Below are 20,010 nucleotides of genomic sequence, written 5' to 3'. Positions count from 1 at the left end.
AAATTCAGAAAATCAGACGAGCAGTCAGTGCCTCTGCATCAGGAACAGCAAATGTGTTGTCTCTGAGTCCACCTAATATCAATTCAAACACCATGATACAATTCCATCAGATTAATGATAAAAACCTAGAGGACATTATACAACTTCTGAAATCCTCCTCCTGCTGCCTTGATATTATTCCAACAGGATTTTTCAAAGATGTTTTGCCTTGCATGGCCTCAGAACTACTTCATATAGTAAACAAATCTCTTCACTCAGGTATTTTCCCACAGGCCCTGAAAACTGCAGTCATTAAACCGCTCTTAAAAAAGAATAATCTAGATGCTTCAGTAATGAACAATTACAGGCCCATATCAAACCTGCCATTTCTAGGTAAGATCATTGAAAATGTTGTTTTTCAACAGTTGAGTAATTTCTTGCATTTAAATAGTTGTTTCGATGTGTTCCAGTCAGGCTTTGGTCCAAACCACAGCACTGAGACTGCTCTTGTAAAGGCCTTAAATGACATCCACTTAAACACAGACAGTGGCAGAACATCAGTGTTAGTATTATTAGATATCAGTGCTGCGTTTGACACTGCACATAACATAACAACATATTACTCGACCGACTAGAAAACTGGGTGGGACTTTCGAAAACAGTTCTAAATTGGTTTGAATCCTACCTAAAGGACAGAAACAACTTTGTTTCTATAGGTAAATACACATCTGAGTTGACAAATATGACATGTGGGGTACCTCAAGGCTCCATCTTGGGGCCTCTTCTCTTTAACATCTACATGCTACCACTGGCTCAGATAATGAAAAAGAACAAAATAAGTTACCATAGCTATGCGGATGACACACAAATGTACGTAACAATTTCACCAGGAGACTATGCTCCTATTCAAACACTGAGTAAGGGCACTTCGAGATTTGTCTTGGCAGATGAGAAGCGCTATATAAATTAAATATATTATTGAACAAATCAATGACTGGATGTGTCAGAACTTTCTCCAATTAAACAAAGATAAAACTGAGGTAATGGTTTTTGGAGCCAAGGCAGAACGTATAAAAGTTAGCGCTGAGCTTCAGTCTGCAATGTTCAAACCAACAGATAAAGCCAGAAATCTAGGTGTAGTCATGGACTCTGACCTGAGTTTCAACAGTAACATTAAAACAGTTACTAAATCAGCCTACTATCACCTAAAGAACATATCTAGGATTAAAAGACTAATGTCACAGCAGGATTTGGAAAAACTTGTCCATGCTTTTATCTTCAGTAGACTCGACTACTGCAATGGTGTCTTCACAGGTCTCACTAAAACATCTGTTAGGAAGCTGCAGCTGATTCAGAATGCCGCTGCTCGAGTCCTCACTGACACTAATGGCGCGTTTCCACTGCAGCCCTCGCTCGGCCTCGCTCGGCCTCGCTCGGTTTGGTTAGGCCTTATTATGCCCGGCTCACTTTAATGCTGCGTTTCCATTACAGTTTAGGAACTGGGGCAGTAACTATAGTAACACAGTGTAGGCGGAGCCGTGACGTCATCTTCAATGAGCGCCCCAAAAAACAACACAGCCGTTAGCTCTTAGCACTCAGAGCTCACAGCTCTTCATATCTGTTCAGAAACTAGACAAAAGTTAAACAAGTACAAACCACAGACTGCCTGTGTCATGGTGAATACAGTCGCTGCTTTATTTATGTCTGTATAGGCCGTTGCTGTGAGTGTGGACGGTCGGAGCATATACAACGTTAGCTTAGCCAAGCTACATTTAGAAAACACGCATTTTAAAAGGGTTTTTCGCCTGCCGTCTGTCTGCAGACTTGTCAAAGCATTAATTAATGGTTTTTACTAACCGGTATCAGTATGTTGTTACTTCGGCATCATTTTGAAACGTGTATTACAATTAAATCACGGTCAAATATGTTCATCTTGTTGTAGTTGTAGCCCCCTTGCCAGCGATCCTCTCTCTAGTTTAGCATACTCAGCCTGACTCAGCCTGGTTGTTCCTGGCCCTAGAACCACGATTTAGTCGGGCCAGAAAAAAGGTGAAAAAGTAGCCCCGGGCCAAAACTAGGCCAAGTGGAAACGCAACCAAAAACGGGGCCCGCACGGCTCGGCACGCTTAAAGCGAGCTACCCGCTGCAGTGGAAACGCGCCATTAGAAAGTGGATCACATCACTCCTGTTCTGAAGTCTTTACACTGGCTTCCTGTGTGGCAAAGAATAGATTTCAAAATACTGCTGCTGGTTTATAAAGAACTGAATGGTTTAGGCCCAAAATACATTTCTGACCTCCTGCTAAACTATGAACCATCCAGATCTCTCAGGTCTTCAGGGACTGGTCAGCTTTCTGTCCTCAGAGTCAGAACTAAACATGGAGAAGCAGCGTTCAGTTATTATGCTCCAAACATCTGGAACAAACTCCCAGAAACCTGCAGGTCCGCTGCAACTCTGACTACTTTTAAATCCAGGCTGAAGACTTTTCTTTTTGTCGCTGTTTTTAATTGAACTATTCATATCTTAGACTGCACTGTAACTTTTATCCATGTATTTTTTCTTTTAATGTTTATTTTATTATCTTTTCTTTTTAATGACTGATTTTAAATGCCATTTTCTTAATGTCTTTCGTTTTTTGCAAAGCACTTTGAATTGCCTTGTGTTGAAAGGTGCTATATAAATAAACTTGCCTTACAATCTCACAATGACATCACTCTGTCCGTCCCCTCAGTACGCACGGTGCTTGGGAAACAAGCCATATCATACTCTCCCCCTCGACCTGGAACACACTTCAGCAGGAACTTAAGCTGACCACTTTGATACCCATCACAGATTTTAAACTCATTTTAAAAAAGCTGGAGAAATCATCTGTGGGTGTTTGCACCTGCTATATCTGACTGTATGTGGATTTTAATGACTACTTTTTTTTTACAATGTCGTATTTTAGTGTTGCCTCTGTGTTTAGTGTCCTGTCTGTCTGTAACTTTGTGTGATAGTGTTACCACTGACAGGTCTCTCTTGAAAATGAGACCTTGTGTCTCAATGAGATCTACACCTGTATAAATAAAGGCTAGACGATAGCTCATATATGAGACTACAAAGGTCTTTTATTTTCAAACTCTAGATCAGATTGTCCAGATTCTCTCTGAGTGATGAGATGGGGTCTCCTGCTATCACCCTGAAGTGAAATAAGTATTTGATACTGGATAGTTTTTGTTTTATTCTTATCTAAAAATAGAGGGATGATATAGCTCATATGAGATTTCAAAGGTCTTTGATTTTCAAACTCTAGATCAGATCGTCCTGATTCTCTCTGATTGACTAGATGGGGTCTCCTGCTGCTATCACCCTGAAGTGAAATAAGTAGTTGATTGACTTCGAATGACTCTTTGATTATGGACGGTTTCTATTAAATAATAATCAAAATATAGATGGACAATAGATCTAATTTGAGATTTTAAACAGCATACATTTTAAATTGTGCTTCACAAAGTAATGTTATTTTAGGAGTGTTGTGAGATGCTGTCAACATCAATTGAAATTAGTCACCCAGTGGAAATGTCAGATATGTCTTCATAACTGTATCCTTACATTTTACATTCACTCAGTTATAATGTGGTAGTTATACGTAGTTTGTTTTAAATGATTATTGATCACATTATATAGTACATATTTCTTAATTTAAGCTCCAGTATATATGAATATGTTTGTTGTGTTTTTTAGGTATATTTGTTTTTGGCCGAGTAAACGCTTTTATTGTTTTACAGGCCTCTACCGTAATGCATAGGATATTCGCGCACGACAATACAACGTGCGGGCTGGCTTGACTGTGTTTTCCGAAGTGGGGGCTGGCTCGACCACAGTCTGTTTACCCAGTGTTTCCTGACAGGAAACGTTTTGTTTCACCTTGCTATGTGTTTTTAAAGTATATTAAAAAACCGGGACATTTCCAGGGACAGTTTCAACCGGGGACAGGGAAATACAAACGGGGACTGTCCCCGGAAAACGGGGACGTCTGGTCACCCTAGCCTAAGCAGAAGCCTCTAGCCATTGGCAGTGCTCACAAATTGATGGTAACAGCTCTCCAAGTCATATCAGAACAAATATGCCGAACACATCAGAGCAAGGTGGCTGCAAAACACCGCATATACAATAGTAGAGACTATGTAAGCAAATATGGTCGAAAGAGCTGTTGACTTTTTATCTTTTCATGCCATTTGTTGGCAGTAAAAGAATGATTGTCCATTATGTTTCATGAATGCCTCTCCACGTGGCCACTGTGTGAAGGTGTATTGTGCTTTTACCCCAACACAAAATGTTCTCTTAAAAAGCTACCCTGTTGCTCTGATATAGTCAGAAAACACATCACACAGCCTTTGTCAATTCAAACATATTCTGGCCTTCAGAGGAAAATAGGAACATTCTAATCTTATCCTGTTAGAAAATACACCAGCTTCCCAATCCCTAGCTTTCCCTGTTCATCTCTTGAGCTATCCAGCAGGGGGCAGCAGTGCGCAGAGCAGAGGGAGTGTGAACATTGACATTTAATCTAAAACATGAAGTTTAATTTGCATTTCTGAATGCCACAATCTGAGTCATGCTAGACTGAGAGTGAAGAGGCTTTTAGTGAGTTTTGGACCCGCAGATCAGGAACTGATGTACATAAAAACACTCACTCACACACACACACACACACACACACACACACACACACACACTCACACACACACACACACACACACACACACACACACACACACACACACACACACACACGCGCACACGCACACGCACGCACACACACACACACACACACACACACACACACACACAAAGAGAAGATCTGATCAATTAAGGCAATAAGAACAAACCCGGTTGCATTTAGCTCTTTTAGTGTGTATGTACGTGTGTGTGTGTGTGTGTGTGTGTGTGTGTGTGTGTGTGTGTGTGTGTGTGTGTGTGTGTGTGTGTGTGTGTGTGTGCGTGTGCGTGCGCGTGTGTGTGTGTGTGTGTGTGCGTGCGTGTGTGTGTGCGTGCGTGTGTATCCAGAGACTGGGTGGTGGATCGCTCTGTGCGAAAATGAGTAATGCCTGATTTATCTGCTAAGTAATTTCACTCAGCATGCAATCTGGAAAGGGTTTCTGTTTGTGTACATTCACTGGCCCAGAGTGTGGGTGTGTGCACAAATGCACAACAATGCAATTCAAGTAAGGATACCATAATTTTGACTTCTGAATATGGCTATCATTATTGTCCCTCTGCATGGCAAAACAAAAAACGTGGTTTAAGGCACCACATGACAGATTTGCTAGCAAACACACACACATGACCATGAGGTGCATGCTGGGTCTTGCTAACATGCCAAATGTTTAAATGGTGGATCCCTAGACAGTTCACTTTCAGTGTGATGTGTAAACTTCCAATCTTGGCAGCCTGGCTACCTAAAATAACAGCTAATTGTCTGTTAGCAGCAGTTAGCGGTCGCCTTTCTTTAGCAACAAGTAGCCTAACAAAGCTTCCTGTCCAAATCACAGAGCGTTGATGCAGAGAAGCCGAGGACATCAGAGAGACACTTTCACCAAACCCAACATCTCTAAAGCCTTACGCACACTTCCCTGGAGAGTGTAAGACTCGCTCACCGAAGTTCAGTGGGACTGACGGAGTCACCATTCGCACTGTTACAAGTCAGTGTGGCATCAATTATTTTGAAGATGTTATTTTAAGGTGAAATAGAAAAAAGTAGCTTTTAAGTGCTTTTGAAAACAGCGTGTCCCCAAATAACAATAGCAATTTGTTCCACTTGTCTCCAGTCCTGTTCTAGACCCCAAACCCCAAACTTCCCCCTAAAAGAAGTGGTTGTTCTGTGGTATTTTCTTCACAGTATGACACGTTACCATAGTTGAATGTAACTAGCACAATTTCACATGTTTTCCTCTTGAAGAATAGAGGGGTGAAAACGGCTTTGTTCAATAGATTGTTATTTCTGTTTATCTGCCCACTAAGGCTCCCATGCTGCCACTGCGGTTTCTCTTGCGGCTGTGAAGCCATTAGTTGTGCATTACATGCTGCCACAGGCATGCTTTGTTTTCTCTTCCAACAGTGTGACATATGGCCAACATCAGCAGATATCAAAAAGCAATTTACCTCATTCACAGTGTCCAGTGTTTGATTCACTCTGCTCTGCGGAGGCCTGCACGGCGCGGAGACACCACCAAACAAATCATGTAAAATGTCCAACTAATCTGTCTTTGGACATTCTTCAATAACAACCACCGCTGTAGGTCCCACTGCTCAGGAGCACACGCTACAAGAGGAGAGTACTAGACCTGAGTGCATGGAGTTACAGATCCCTCTGATATAGACACATGGCTGTGATTGGTCTGTAATCAGCATTCCCAGGATGTGTAAATGCATACTGGCATAACACGTTCAAACTTTCAATCTTTGTTTGGTTTTTTCGGAATGGAACAGTCATTCAAGGTCATTTTCAATCCTAGTTGTATTCATGATCCCCTAACTTCTCCTGCAGCGCCACCAGCAGGTGAACATCTGAATATATTTTGGATGGATTGCTGCACAACTGTGTGCCTTGTGGTTTGTTATGTTTACGTTTTGTAATGTTTATCATGTTTGTAAACACAAGTTGAATGTATTGCTTAATTTAGCACTTAGTCAGCACTTTACAGAGCAATCAACAATGGTTCAGCTTAAGATGGAAGACACAGACTTTAGGTTGCACTGACACACCTACAACAGAATGAAATGTCAGCTGTCACATGATCATAAAGATAGCTATGTAAATTGATTAATATAAAAGTGTATCTGTTGCAGATGTGTGTCAGAAGCATTCATTACTGTACATTGTGTTGCAAATGTAATTACTGTAGTTTCCTTGGGTTTGTAAACTCATTATAATTACCACTGGCTAGAATAGTTCGATCCATTAATAACGTGTTTTTGTAGACTGTTCATAAAAAACGTTTTGTTGAGCATGAAGCTGCTGTTTCCATGACAGACCCTTTTCTGCTCGGGGGCCACTATGAGTTTTAACATTTGACAGACGGGCCGGGCCAGCAGCAGATCGGTGAAAACATATTTAGCTGTCCACTCCTCATCATGCACTCAGCACTCATTGTTGACTTTTCTTTTCTTTGGTCCACTCATCGTTACAGATGCAGGTTCAGAGGTGAATTAGGTTCAGAGGTGAATTATTGCATCATTGCGTCATCGTTTGCGTCATGACGTAACTGTTTACGTGCCTTCTTATGACCCACACAGCGTTTTACATCGCTGATTTTCTCTGCAACACCGCTCACAACAACATCAATAGAGGACTGCGTCGGGTAGTTTTTAATCACACGAAGCCAGATTACATTAAATAAATACATCTCCAACCTTATACCTTTCTCCAGAGTGCCGTGGTGCATTGTTTATTAATGTGATTCAGCTGCATTACCGCCCCCGCTGCAGCTTTATCACAAAACATATACATCTCTTCATCTTGTGTTAAAGGTGGGGTAGGTCACTTCAGAAATACTTTTTGTTATATTCCATGGCATGTTCTGAACATCCCGATAGCAATAAATACATAAACAAACATCATCTGTGGAAGCCGTGGTACTGTAAAAAGCACGACCAATCATCTGAGCCGGCTAAAGTAACTGGATGGCCTACCTGCCTGTCAGCCTTCCACCTGTGCACAAACTGACCTCGTGCCCTCATTGGTCATGTGCGCGTCCGTGTGTGTTGTGGGAGGGGCTCTGTGAGGAAGTCTGAAGGAAGGGGCAGATTTTTTCCGGCTGCGTAGTTTCAAATTCTAGCGCACTCGAGCTGGGTTCTACCTTTGATCACAGATATTATCTTACAAAACGTACCAATAAAACAATACAAAATATATTGACTTCCAAACTCATTTCTGGGTCTTAGAACTCATGCCTGCACCACTCTGTTCAAACGTGCAGTTGGCACGCTCCATAGTGACGAACCAGAACTAGCTATATTGTCAGCAGTTAGTCCATTTCCATGTCCAAGTAAGTAAGTAAGTAAGTACATGGACTCACTTTTAGGGTTTTGTTAATTACAGAGAGCCGAGCTACTGTCAGTCCTCAGTCTCTGTATCTATTCTCTGCTGTGGAACAACCAGCTGAGTCTCTCTTGAAGCAGTGCACCGGCGGCTGAATTCATTATTGTTATTATTACTATTAAACGTAATTTAGCTGACAGTTTTATCCAAAGCGACTCACATACACCTCAAGCCTGTAGGTTGCCTTCAGGAGCAATTTGGGGCTTAGTTTATATCTAATTGCCATTCCCATTGCTTTTTACCAACTGACACTGTGCCCCCCCTCACCTTCACCACCGGCCAGTAGTGCGGCTGCCCCAGCAGCTTCCCGACCGCTGGGATGCCGTAGTGCAGCCGCACAGCATTCTGGGCCAGCTCTGCGTCCTGGTGGCGGGAGGTGAGGTGGCGCAGGGCACAGACGGCCGGCTCAGCAACATCCTCCTTCTCCCCGGCACGCAGCACGGCGTGGATCAACGCCTCCACACCGCCAAACTGAGTCACCAGGGTCTGTGGAGGGGACATAAGAGAACTCCATGGTCAGTGTATGTTTTGGTCGTTGGATTTTCTTTTCACAAATGGATATTCAAAAACAAAAAACGACTGGATATTTAATTTTCGTTTTAAAATTGAAAGACCAAAATTGAAATACAAGGTGTTTTTCTTTATCATGGTCAAAAAGGGATTTACTAAACTTAAAAAACGGGATGATTTTCATTTTCTACTTCTCAAAACAAAAAATAAAATCACTAGAAAACCGAAACAAAAAAACTACCGTTTTTTCATATTCTGCTACCGGAAGTTACCTTACAAAATAAGAGCGCAGATGAGGACGGTCAATCCATGTATCTACGGTCCATTTGTTTTTCTTTATTAAACACGTAAACGGAAGAGCGTCTGAGAGGCCTTTTTGCTTTTTACCTTACTAAATGGTCAAATGGTCCTAGGAACGAGGGGCGAAACTCACGGAAGTGTTTTCAAAACAAAAGCACTCATTTGCTTGGAACGGTGATAATATTATAAACAAGGGGAATTTAGCGATCACAACGAAAACGGCCAAGACACATATTGAGCACAGAAAATGGATGTTATTAAGGGCTGTAAATATAATAAGCCTATGTCTAAAATGGACAACATTGTTAGGAGATTTAAACTATACAGCGATTTGTTGTGTCTCGTCAGATCTGTTAGTATTATTTCTCTGTGAGTCTATATTGTCAAGTCCGTGTCTGCCATTTCCTGTTTTACTTTGTCATTTCCCTTCTCATTTCAGGTAGTTCGACTCCTACCTTGCCTGTTTGTCCACGGACCTGATTACCTGCCTGCCCTTATTGTTTGCACCTGTGGAGTCCCTTGCTTTTGTATATATTCTGTGTGTTCCCTGTGCCAAGTGCCAGATCGTTTTGAACCTTGTGAATGGATTACCTTGTGAATGGATTACCTTGTGAATGGATTACCTTGTGAATGGATTACCTTGTTTTATCATCACAGTAAAACCTTTTATTTTTTAAATCATCTTATGTCTGGAGTCGTGCATTTGGGTCCTATCAGTTTGTGTGTGCTCCAGTCGTAACATTACGATCTGGCCAACAAATGGACTCAGCCGACTCTCAAACCCTGAGGGCAGCGCTCTGCTCTCAGGCTCAATGTCTGCGGCAGCAGGAGGAAGAAATGAAGGACATAAACCAGGGAGTAATGACCCTGACTAGCAGCCAGAGTGAGTTTCGTGGCGTAGTTACACCTGGCTGAACAGCTCCATAATGTACTCACACGGTTGGATAGTGTGCCTGCCGCTCCTTCCAATGTGGCTGCCCCAGCCCCAGAGCCTACAGCTGTTTTTCCCATGCCAGCTTCCATGATTCGTCTTGCTTGTCCTGCGAAGTTTTCGGGCGAGTCTGGTAACTGCCTTTCCTAACGCAGTGTGACCTGCATGTTACCTGCCAGCCTGCTGCTTTCCCCAGTGATCTAGCCAAGGTGGCGTTCATTGTGTCCCACCTCACGGGAAGAGCGGAAGCCTGGGCTACGGCGGAGTGGGCACGGGAGTCTCCGGTGTGTAAATCTCTCCAACTATTCACTGAGACTATAAAAAAGATCTTTGACCGAACCACACCGGGGAGAGAAGCTGCCAGAGCCCTGACACAGATCTCCCAGCAGAATCAGAGTGTGTCTGACTACGCCATTGATTTTCGTACTTTGGCCACGGACAGTGGTTGGAATGAAGACGCACTATATGATGTGTTTTTCAGCGGACTCAGTGACTGTGTGCGGGATCTTCTTGTTCCTCTTGATCTTCCGCAGGATTTGGACAGTATGATCGCCTTGGCTATACGCACAGACACTCGGCTGCAAGAGCGACGGAGGGAGAAAGCCAGGAAACGCCCGCCTCCCTCCTGCACGATCTCCACTACGACCCGGATTTCGGACCCACAATTCCTCTACTACCGTGAAACCTGCTTCGGGGAACACAGAAGAGGAACCCATGCAGCTCGGAAGGGCCAGGCTGTCTCCAGAGGAAAAGCAGCGGCGTCTCCGGGAGCGTTTATGTTTCTACTGTGGGAAGCAGGGACATTTCCTGGGAGCCTGCCCGTTAAAAGACGGGGCTTACCAGTAAGACGGAGGGTGCTGGTGAGCCGATTGACAACCGCAGATTTCCCTTCACGATCCATGACCCAGGTTGAGGTTAGTAATAATGAGCACAGCATAGCTTTGAAAGTACTTGTAGATTCAGGGGCTGACGCTAATCTTATGGACTGGGGGTTAGCTAAACGTTTGAAAATTGCCTCCGTGCCATTGACTCAGACACTTGAAGCTAGCGCTCTGGACGGTACTCTCATGTGCAAAGTGACTCATAGAACCATGCCTCTTAAAATAACCATTGATCATGAACACTCAGAGTATATGACTTTTCATCTGTTTAATTCTGCACAGCATGCAGTAATTCTGGGCTGGTTGTGCAAACATAACCCTCACATTGATTGGCGGACTGGTAAGGTTTTGGGGTGGGGAAGCGAATGCTCTCATTCGTGTTTCAGGGCAAGACTGCTGAATTGTCAGAGAGCCCATTATAGACAATGACAGGGAACATAAAATAATCAAGACTCAGACTTCCCTGACCTTTCGAACGTACCCAGCTGCTACCGAGATCTCAAGGAGGTGTTCAATAAAACTAAAGCGACATCCCTTCCTCCTCATCGCACCTATGACTGCGCCATCGATCTCCTGCCTGGGTCCCCCTTGCCCAAGGGAAGACTGTACTCTCTCTCAGCTCCAGAGAGAGAGTCTGAGGGAGTTCTCTCAAAACGGGTCTTATCCATCCCTCGTCATCTCCCGCCGGAGCTGGTTTTTTCTTCGTTGAGAAGAAAGATGGATCCCTAAGACCTTGCATCGACTACAGCCCCCTAAACGACATAACCATCAAGAACAGGTACCCCCTCCCGCTTATGACCTCAGCGTTTGAACTGTTGAAAGGAGCTAGAGATTTTCAAAACTTGACCTGCGTAACGCTTACCACTTGGTGAGGATACGGGAGGGGGACGAGTGGAAGACTGGTTTCAACACTCCAAGCGGACATTATGAGTATCTGGTAATGCCTTTTGGTCTAACAAATGCACCTGCCGTTTTTCAGGCTCTCATAAATGATGTGTTGAGGGAATTTTTGAATCATTTTGTTTTTGTCTATCTTGATGATATCCTGATTTTTTTCCCGTGATGAAGGTTCACACGTTTCGCATGTTCGTCAGGTATTAAGAAAGTTGTTGGACAATCAACTTTATGTTAAGGCTGAAAAATGTGAGTTCCACGTCAGTTCCACTTCATTTCTGGGTTTCATCCTGGGTCCTGACCAGATAATGATGGATCCTGCTAAAGTGAGCGCTGTGGCTGAATGGCCCACACCCTCTTCCAGGAAAAAAGTCCAACAATTCCTTGGATTTGCTAACTTCTACAGGAAGTTTGTTAGGAATTTTAGTTCTATTGCCGCTCCTATGCATGTACTCACCTCTCCTTCTGTTCAGTTTGTGTGGACCCCACAGGCAGACCAGGCCTTCCAGAAGTTAAAAAAGTTTTCACTACAGCTCCAATACTTACCATCCCGGATTCCCAACGGCAGTTCACGGTGGAGGTGGATGCCTCCAACGAGGGCATCGGGGCGGTCCTCTCACAGAGGGCAGAGAAAGACAGTAAGCTCCATCCATGTGCCTACCTTTCCCGTAAGTTGACTGCGGCTGAACGGAACTATGATGTAGGCAATAGAGAGTTATTAGCCGTGAAGGTAGCACTGGATGAGTGGAGGCACTGGCTAGAAGGGGCAAAACAGCCATTTATTGTGTGGACAGACCACAAAATTTGGAGTACATACGCAAGGCTAAGAGGTTAAACTCCAGACAGGCACGATGGACCTTATTTTCAATAGGTTTAACTTCACTCTCTCCTACCGTCCTGGCTCACAGAACGCCAAACCAGACGCGTTATCCAGGCTTTTTGACCCAGAGGCTCTTTCCAAGGAGACAGAGTCCATTTTACCGCCCACTCAGGTGATAGGAGGGGTGACATGGCCAATTGAGGCTAAGGTAAATCAAGCTTTAGAGGGAAAAACCGTACCCAGTGGTGGCCCCCCTAACCGTCTCTTTGTTCCCCCATCTGTCCGCTCTGATGTGATTCACTGGGCTCACACATCTGTATTAACATGTCATCCAGGTATCAGACGAACTATGTACATGATAAAGCAAAGGTTTTGGTGGCCTAAAATGGAGAAGGAGGTTACTGAGTATGTGGCAGCCTGCACTACCTGTGCTCGGAATAAGACCTCTACCCAGTCTCCTATGGGTCTACTGCATTTGTCCATTCCAAGCCGCCCATGGTCTGACATCTCGCTGGATTTTGTCACTGGACTGCCGCCCTCTGCAGGTAACACCACCATTTGCACTGTTGTTGACAGATTCACCAAAATGACTCACTTTATCCCCATGCCCAAATCTCCCTCTGCTAAAGAGACAGCAGAAGCGCTCTTATCTCATGTTTTCAGGCTGCATGGATTTCCTCGAGATGTGGTGTCAGACCGTGGGCCGCAGTTCGTTTCCCAGTTTTGGAAGGAGTTCTGCAGCCTGATAGGAGCCACTCCCAGCCTCACATCTGGTTACCACCCACAGAGAGGATCAACCAGGAACTGGAGACGTGTTTACGGTGTCTGGTGTCCCAGAATCCCACAACTTGGAGCAAGCAGCTGATATGGGTGGAGTATGCCCACAACACCCAACCTACATCTGCCACGGGTCTCTCCCCTTTTCACTGCGCCTATGGTTACCAACCTCCTCTGTTTCCAGAAGTAGAGAAGGAAGTGACTGTACCGTCAGCACATGCCCTGGTGAGGCGGTGTCACAGAGTCTGGGCAGGAGCTCGCCAGGTTCTCCTGAAGAGTGCTGCTCGCATGAAAAAGACAGCAGATCGACATCGTCGTCCGGCACCTGCCTACAAACCCGGGCAGAAGGTTTGGCTATCTACAAGAGATCTGCCCCTGTGTGTGGCCTCCAGGAAGCTGGCTCCGAGGTTTGTGGGTCCGTTTCCCATAACGAAAGTTGTTAACCCGGTGGCTGTTCGCCTGCGCCTGCCCAGGTCCTTGAGAGTCCATCCGACCTTTCATGTTGCCAAAGTCAAACCGGTTCGGGAGAGTCGTTTGGTTCCTCCATCCAAGCCCCCTCCTCCACCCCGGATGTTAGACGGCGGTCTGATATATGACGTCAAACTGCTAGCAGTCAGGAAGAGAGGATGCGGCCGACAGTTCCTTGTAGACTGTAAAGGATACAGTCCAGAACATCGGCCGTGGGTACCAGCAAGTTTTGTTGTGGATCAGAAACTGATAAAGGACTTCTTCAGACTTAATCCACAGGACTCTGGGCCGTCCGGAGTCGGCCGTAGAGGGGGGGGGTACTGTTGTGCCTCGTCAGATCTGTTAGTATTATGTTATTATAGCTAGTCTATATTGTCAAGTCCGTGTCTGCCATTTCCTGTTTTACTTTGTCATTTCCCTTCTCATTTCAGGTAGTTCGACTCCTACCTTGCCTGTTTGTCCACTGACCTCATTACCTGCCCACCCTTATTGTTTGCACCTGTGGAGTCCCTTGCTTTTGTATATATGTGACGGGGCTCTATTTCTCCGTTGAAAACATAGGCTTAGTCGGATGAGTTAAGCTCCAAAACTTTAATAACAGCAGCAAACAAATTAAATAACGAACCAGCACAACTTAAACAGAATGAATAAATGTCCAAATCAAACGTCCATCACTCCCAGAGTAAACGTGTTCAGCTGTTGCCTTCTCTGCAACGATCTCTCGAACACGTCCCAGCTGTTGCCTTCTGTGCAACATTCCCCCGAGTTCCCCTTCCAGGGCCAACCCCGTCCCTTATTAACCCGTAGCCCCTCCCACCAGGCTTACCGTCAACAGGTGACAACAATTACCCTCCAAACCACATTTCAATATAACAATCCGACCCAAACATAAACAGGTTAACCACCTGTTAACATATTAATTTAACAAATTAACAAACACACAATAAATAATACATTGCATGGTTTCTTTTTAGGAAGAGAGCAGGAAATGTTTGGTGTGCGACTGTGTGTGCGTGTGTGTGTCGGCTGTCAGTAACTCATGTGATCCGCTCCGTCACAATATATTCTGTGTGTTCCCTGTGCCAAGTGCCAGATCGTTTTGAACCTTGTGAATGGATTACCTTGTTTTATCACCACAGTAAAACCTTTTTTTTTAAATCATCTTATGTCTGGAGTCGTGCATTTGGGTCCTATCAGTTTGTGTGTGTGTGCTCCAGTCGTAACACGGTTCTGTACTGCGGTCACTCCGCCGCCTCTCCAGTTTGTTTTTTCAAATCAGCTGCTCTTCATTTTTCCTGCTATATTTGACGAGTGATACAAATATTTTTTACCTCAAGTTCTTAATAAAACTGACACTGTTGGACTCGGTACTTGTTTGCCTTCCACCAGAAATAAAATGAAGTACTTTTACTGTGTAATTTGTGAGTAACCCTCTGTCAGAGTCCCCTCCATAGTAGGCTCCATAATGCATGTTTTTCTCCTATCTTTGATGAATGATAAAATTACAATGTTACCATTAGTCCTTCATGAAATTGATACTGTTTGACTTTGTATTAGTTAGCCTACTACTAACAATACATTGAAGTACTTTTACTCTGTATTTTTAGAGAAGTCCCCTGCTGTTGTTCCTGAGAACAAAATCAAGTCACTTCTGCTGAGTTTGATGAGGGAATTATTTTTTGTTGCCATTAGTTCTTCGTGAGATTGATCCTGTTGGACTCAGTACTAGTGAAACTACCCCCACAAGTACTATGAAGTACTTACTGTGTACTTTTCCAATAATCCTCTGTTTGTCCCCTCCTGAGAACAAGAATGCATGTTTCTCTGCTATTTGCAATCAGCGTTAAAACACCTTTTCTTCCTGAGACTGACATTGTGAAATGTCCTTCAGCAAAGTAACACTCTGTCGCTCTGGTTGCCCTCTGATGAAGCTGCTGTCTTTCAATATATCATTATTTCTAAGCCGCTAGTTCGTACCTCGCAGATTCTTCCGTCTCATCAGCCTCCTCCTTCCATCAGTCAAGTCTTCCAGTGTCTGACTCCATTATAACAGTTTTCTTTCCTTTGTTCTCTTCTCTTAACTGAATAGTCCTGTCTTTAAGTATAACCCAATGTAAAGTCCTTTTCCTCCACCATTTGAAGGGTTCATAACAGGCATTTCTACTGTATGTGTTTGGAGAAATGACACAATCAATGGCCCAGAATTGTACTTTATAAACTATGAATCTTGTGGTGCTTGAAGAAATACAGACTGGCTAAGCCGGCCAGGTTATATATATATATATATATATTAGGGCCGGGACTTTAACGCGTTAATTAAGATTAATTAATTACACAAAAATTAACGCGTTAAAAAAATTAACGCATTTTAATCGCATTTTAATCGCACTTTAATCGCACTTATTTTTGCACAGCGGAACGTTTCTCACTGGATGAGTTTCAGGCGTACCGATTATACTGGAGCACCAACTAACGTTCATGACTTCAGCATGGGACTTCAAACAACAACAAACCACGGTGAACAATAGTCAAACATGAACGAACAAGCTGATGAGACCGCTTTGGTCGGGCCCGGGGCCATTTAGTATTTAGCTCGGGCAATGAAGCCTCACCTGCTGGTTGCCCGATCGGGCAATCTATTATGCCAGCATCATGCAGCTCGCGGATCCAGTAATGAGTGACCCGACAGTAAAACTAAACATAACTATAACTAGTTTAGGTAGTTTGAGAGTTAATTAAAATAGCTACGTGTGATATTCTAACCTGAAGTGTGTTTTGTCCGCTCACCGCTGCATGTGATCATGCAGAGCTGCGTTTCGAGTCTCGACTCGTCAGCAGCAGCTGATCTCTCTCTCCCGTCAGATTAGACTTCACTCGCGTTTATGTCCATATCGATCAGATCCAGCTAGTTCTAGCTAATGATATGACTACCTGCTTATTAAAAGACAACTACACGATAAGTGTCGCTATGCAACTGGGTGAGGCCACAAAGTATAGCGCAGCATTATGCATTTGTTTACATGCCCACCGGAACCCCGAGGCATTACCAACAGATCAACGCACAATCAACCCATCCAGGACATCTCTTTCTCCACATTACGTGTTAGACATTAGAGTTGACTATTCTTGTCTGTCACATAAGTGGCGCAACTGAAGCGGTATTGCTCTAAAGGGAAATTATTTTGACCGAAGATATTTAGATTTGCCGGCTAACGGGAACTCTGACGTGTGCTTCGTGGATGCGCTCGGCTCCTCTCGACTGCTGCTCGGGTCTGCTCGGTCAGCTTCCGGATGAGGAGGCATTCGTTCGACCAATTTACAGTAGTTAACATTACAAACATTTTTAACAGGGGCCATAATAGTGTAAATAATGTTTGTTTTGGCAGTTATAACTGAATGTAATGTCTTCTACTTTTTTCCATCTGGGAAGGCATTTGCATTCATCAGATGGAAAGTGTTTTGACCAACAACTTAAGTATTTCTTAAAGCTATGCAGGGCATGCAAGCGAGCAAACACAAACAAGAACAAACAAACAAGTGAAATGAAGAATACAATTGAAATTGTACAATATAATATTGTGGTGGTTCATTTTATAATTCAGTCTAGAGAATGCACCAGACAGCATCTAAGACCTGCAAAAATCTAAATGTTCTAGGGGGACGGAGGCCCCCCAAACCCTTCGTGCCATTTAGTCCGCGTGCATTTTTCAGGGCAATCTCTATTGGGCTCAGGGCCATCTGTAAATTAGCTTAGATGGCCCACATGGCCATCTAAGCTCTTGGACTGTAGACCACTTGGAGTAAAATCCATGTGAAAATTGCTTCTCACTGTTCTCAGGTCAAATATGTATATTTGATTAAAAATGCGATTAATTTCGATTAATTAATTACAAAGCCTCTAATTAATTAGATACATTTTTTTAATCGAGTCCCGGCTCTAATATATATATATATATATATATATATGCCTTTTTTGGAGCCCTTTTTTGCAATATTTATTAAAATGTCACTAGTTATTTAAACAAACCACTATCTGAGGATAATACAAGCCATCATAAAATGCCCTTTATCTAGAGAGCCATTGAAGCCCATGAAGACACATCTTTTCATCTGCTGTATTAATGAAGTTGCCACATGTTTTCAAATTCAAGTTAAGGCACTATCTGTGCAGAACATTAGAAATATTCTTCATTTGCAGTATTTTATTTTAAAAGTGTTCAGAAAGACTGCATCAATGATATGCTATACATCTATATAATGTCAATATTGATATTAACTTCAACCAAAGTAAATTTAAATAGCGGGCAAAAATGGGTTGATATGGATGTGGTGTTTGATATAGTTTACGTTAAATTTCAACTATTGTAGGCAGAAAAACATATATTTACTACAACTTTTTAAATAGTTTACTATAATTTATAAAGGTTTTTGTGCGGAATTATTTCAAAAGTAAACTTTTTTTCATTTTATATTTAAATTTTAAATGTTTGCACACAACATTATTAATTTATACATTTGTATCAATTTTTTCTATTATGAATCCATTTATTTTATCGTATTTCCTTGAGGCTGGGGAAGATATCCAGCATGTGGTTCAACATGCAAATGTTGTAATACAAGTATAAGTATAACATGAAAAAGGAAATACAATACGTTTAGTAGGAGGATGTGGATTTATTTTCTCTCACCTTGTAATTACACAATCAAACAATCTATAATTTAGCTCTGACCTTCACTAAAAAAAACGTTTTTCGAAGCTCTCCAGACTGACATGCAATGACTGGGACTGATGGAAGAATCTGCAGGGATTGAGCAGAGAAATAATCCTATTTAAAAGACAGCAGCTTCATCCAACAATATCAGTCTCATGAAGAAAGGTGTTTTAACGCTGATTCAAAATAGAGAGAAACATGCATTGTTGTTCTCAGGAGGGGACATTGACAGAGGATTACTCAAAAAGTACACAGTAAGTACTTCATGGTACTTGTGGGAGTAGTTTCACTACTAGCCTACTGAGTCCAACAGGATCGATCTCACGAAGAACTAATGGCAGAACCAATACTAACAAACTGGAGAGAGGGCTGAGTGACCGCATGCAGAATCGCTGTATAGTTGAAATCTCCTAACAATGTTGTCCATTTTAGACACCGGCCTATTATATTTACAACCCTTAATAACGTTCATTATCTGAGCTCAATACGCGTCTTGGCCGTTTGCGTTGTGAAAACAAATGGACCGTAGATACACGGATTGGCCGTCCTCATCTGCGCTCTTATTTTGTAAGATAACTTCCGGTAGCAGAATATGAAAAAACTGTATTTTTTTTGTTTCTGTTTTCTAGTGATTTTATTTTTTGTTTTGAGAAGTAGAAAATGAAAATCATCCCGTTTTTTAAGTTTAGTAAATCCATTTTTGACCATGATAAAGAAAAACACCTTGTATTTCAATTTTGGTTTTTCAATTTGAAAACGAGAATCAAATATCCAGTCGTTTTTTGTTTTTGAATATCCATTTGTGAAAAGAAAATCCAACGACCAAAACATACACTGACCCAGTGACCCTCCATGTGGGGTTGCAAAGGCATTCATTTCCACCGTGACAGCACAGGGATTATTTTTTAATAAGATACATTGCTATTGTAAGTGTTGCACAAACACTTACTGAACATATACATTTCCCCTTTGTTTACTTTGAATGAGTTCACACAAGAATGATCAAGATACCAGAAGACGTCATATCGTGCTGCACACTCCTCATAACCTCCAACCCTTCAGGAGTTCCTGTCACTATATCAGTATGGAGTGTCTCTCCTGGGACACGCCTCCATGCTCTAATGCTCTGATGCTCAAGAGGCCGGTCTGCTCTGATTGCTTAACTCGCCGGCTCTGTTGTGATTAGTAAACCACTCTACGGGATGTTACGGCCAATCACATACAATGTTTTGGAGCGCTAGCCAATAGAAGTGCGAGTGTTACATAGTGATGTCACTATGTTCCGGAAGTAAACAAAGGAGTTACATGTAGGCTTTTCAGAAGGGGGGATTTTAGCCTTTGCAGCCCATATACATGCACTAACCCTATAGAACACCCCACAGGAGGGGAAGCCCAGAGGCAGGCGGGCCTCTGTCTGTTCCTATACACACAGGCGTGTGTTTCACATGGAGAACATAGTGAGTGGATTCAGTCCACGGGAGCTGAGATGAACCGAGTGAGGTTTCTTGGCTCGTCTAAACGCTGTTGAATTTTGGATCAATTTGATCACAATGTTCAACTGAGCGTATGGACTAAAACAAAACAAAGTGACCAATTCATCTTATTTGTTTCTTACAAGATAGGATTTTATCGACAATAAATGATTTCATGAATGA

The 20,010-nt window shown here is 42.9% G+C and overlaps 1 protein-coding gene across 2 annotated transcripts in view; it reads right to left on the bottom strand.

Moving 5' to 3' along the window:
* The window catches only part of LOC117451071 (junction plakoglobin-like), a 339,882-nt gene that overhangs the window by 62,994 nt on the left and 256,878 nt on the right, over positions 1-20,010 (bottom strand). For both annotated transcript variants that reach the window (XM_071203922.1, XM_071203921.1), the window contains one exon: positions 8,330-8,548. In XM_071203922.1, the coding sequence (XP_071060023.1) occupies positions 8,330-8,548 (219 nt within the window). The remainder of the gene's footprint in view (positions 1-8,329; positions 8,549-20,010) is intronic.

Source organism: Pseudochaenichthys georgianus, chromosome 8, assembly GCF_902827115.2.
Source record: "Pseudochaenichthys georgianus chromosome 8, fPseGeo1.2, whole genome shotgun sequence".
NCBI classification, from domain to species: Eukaryota; Metazoa; Chordata; class Actinopteri; order Perciformes; family Channichthyidae; genus Pseudochaenichthys; species Pseudochaenichthys georgianus.
Note: the sequence above shows the minus strand (reverse complement) of the source record. Positions and strands in the feature narration are given on the sequence as shown.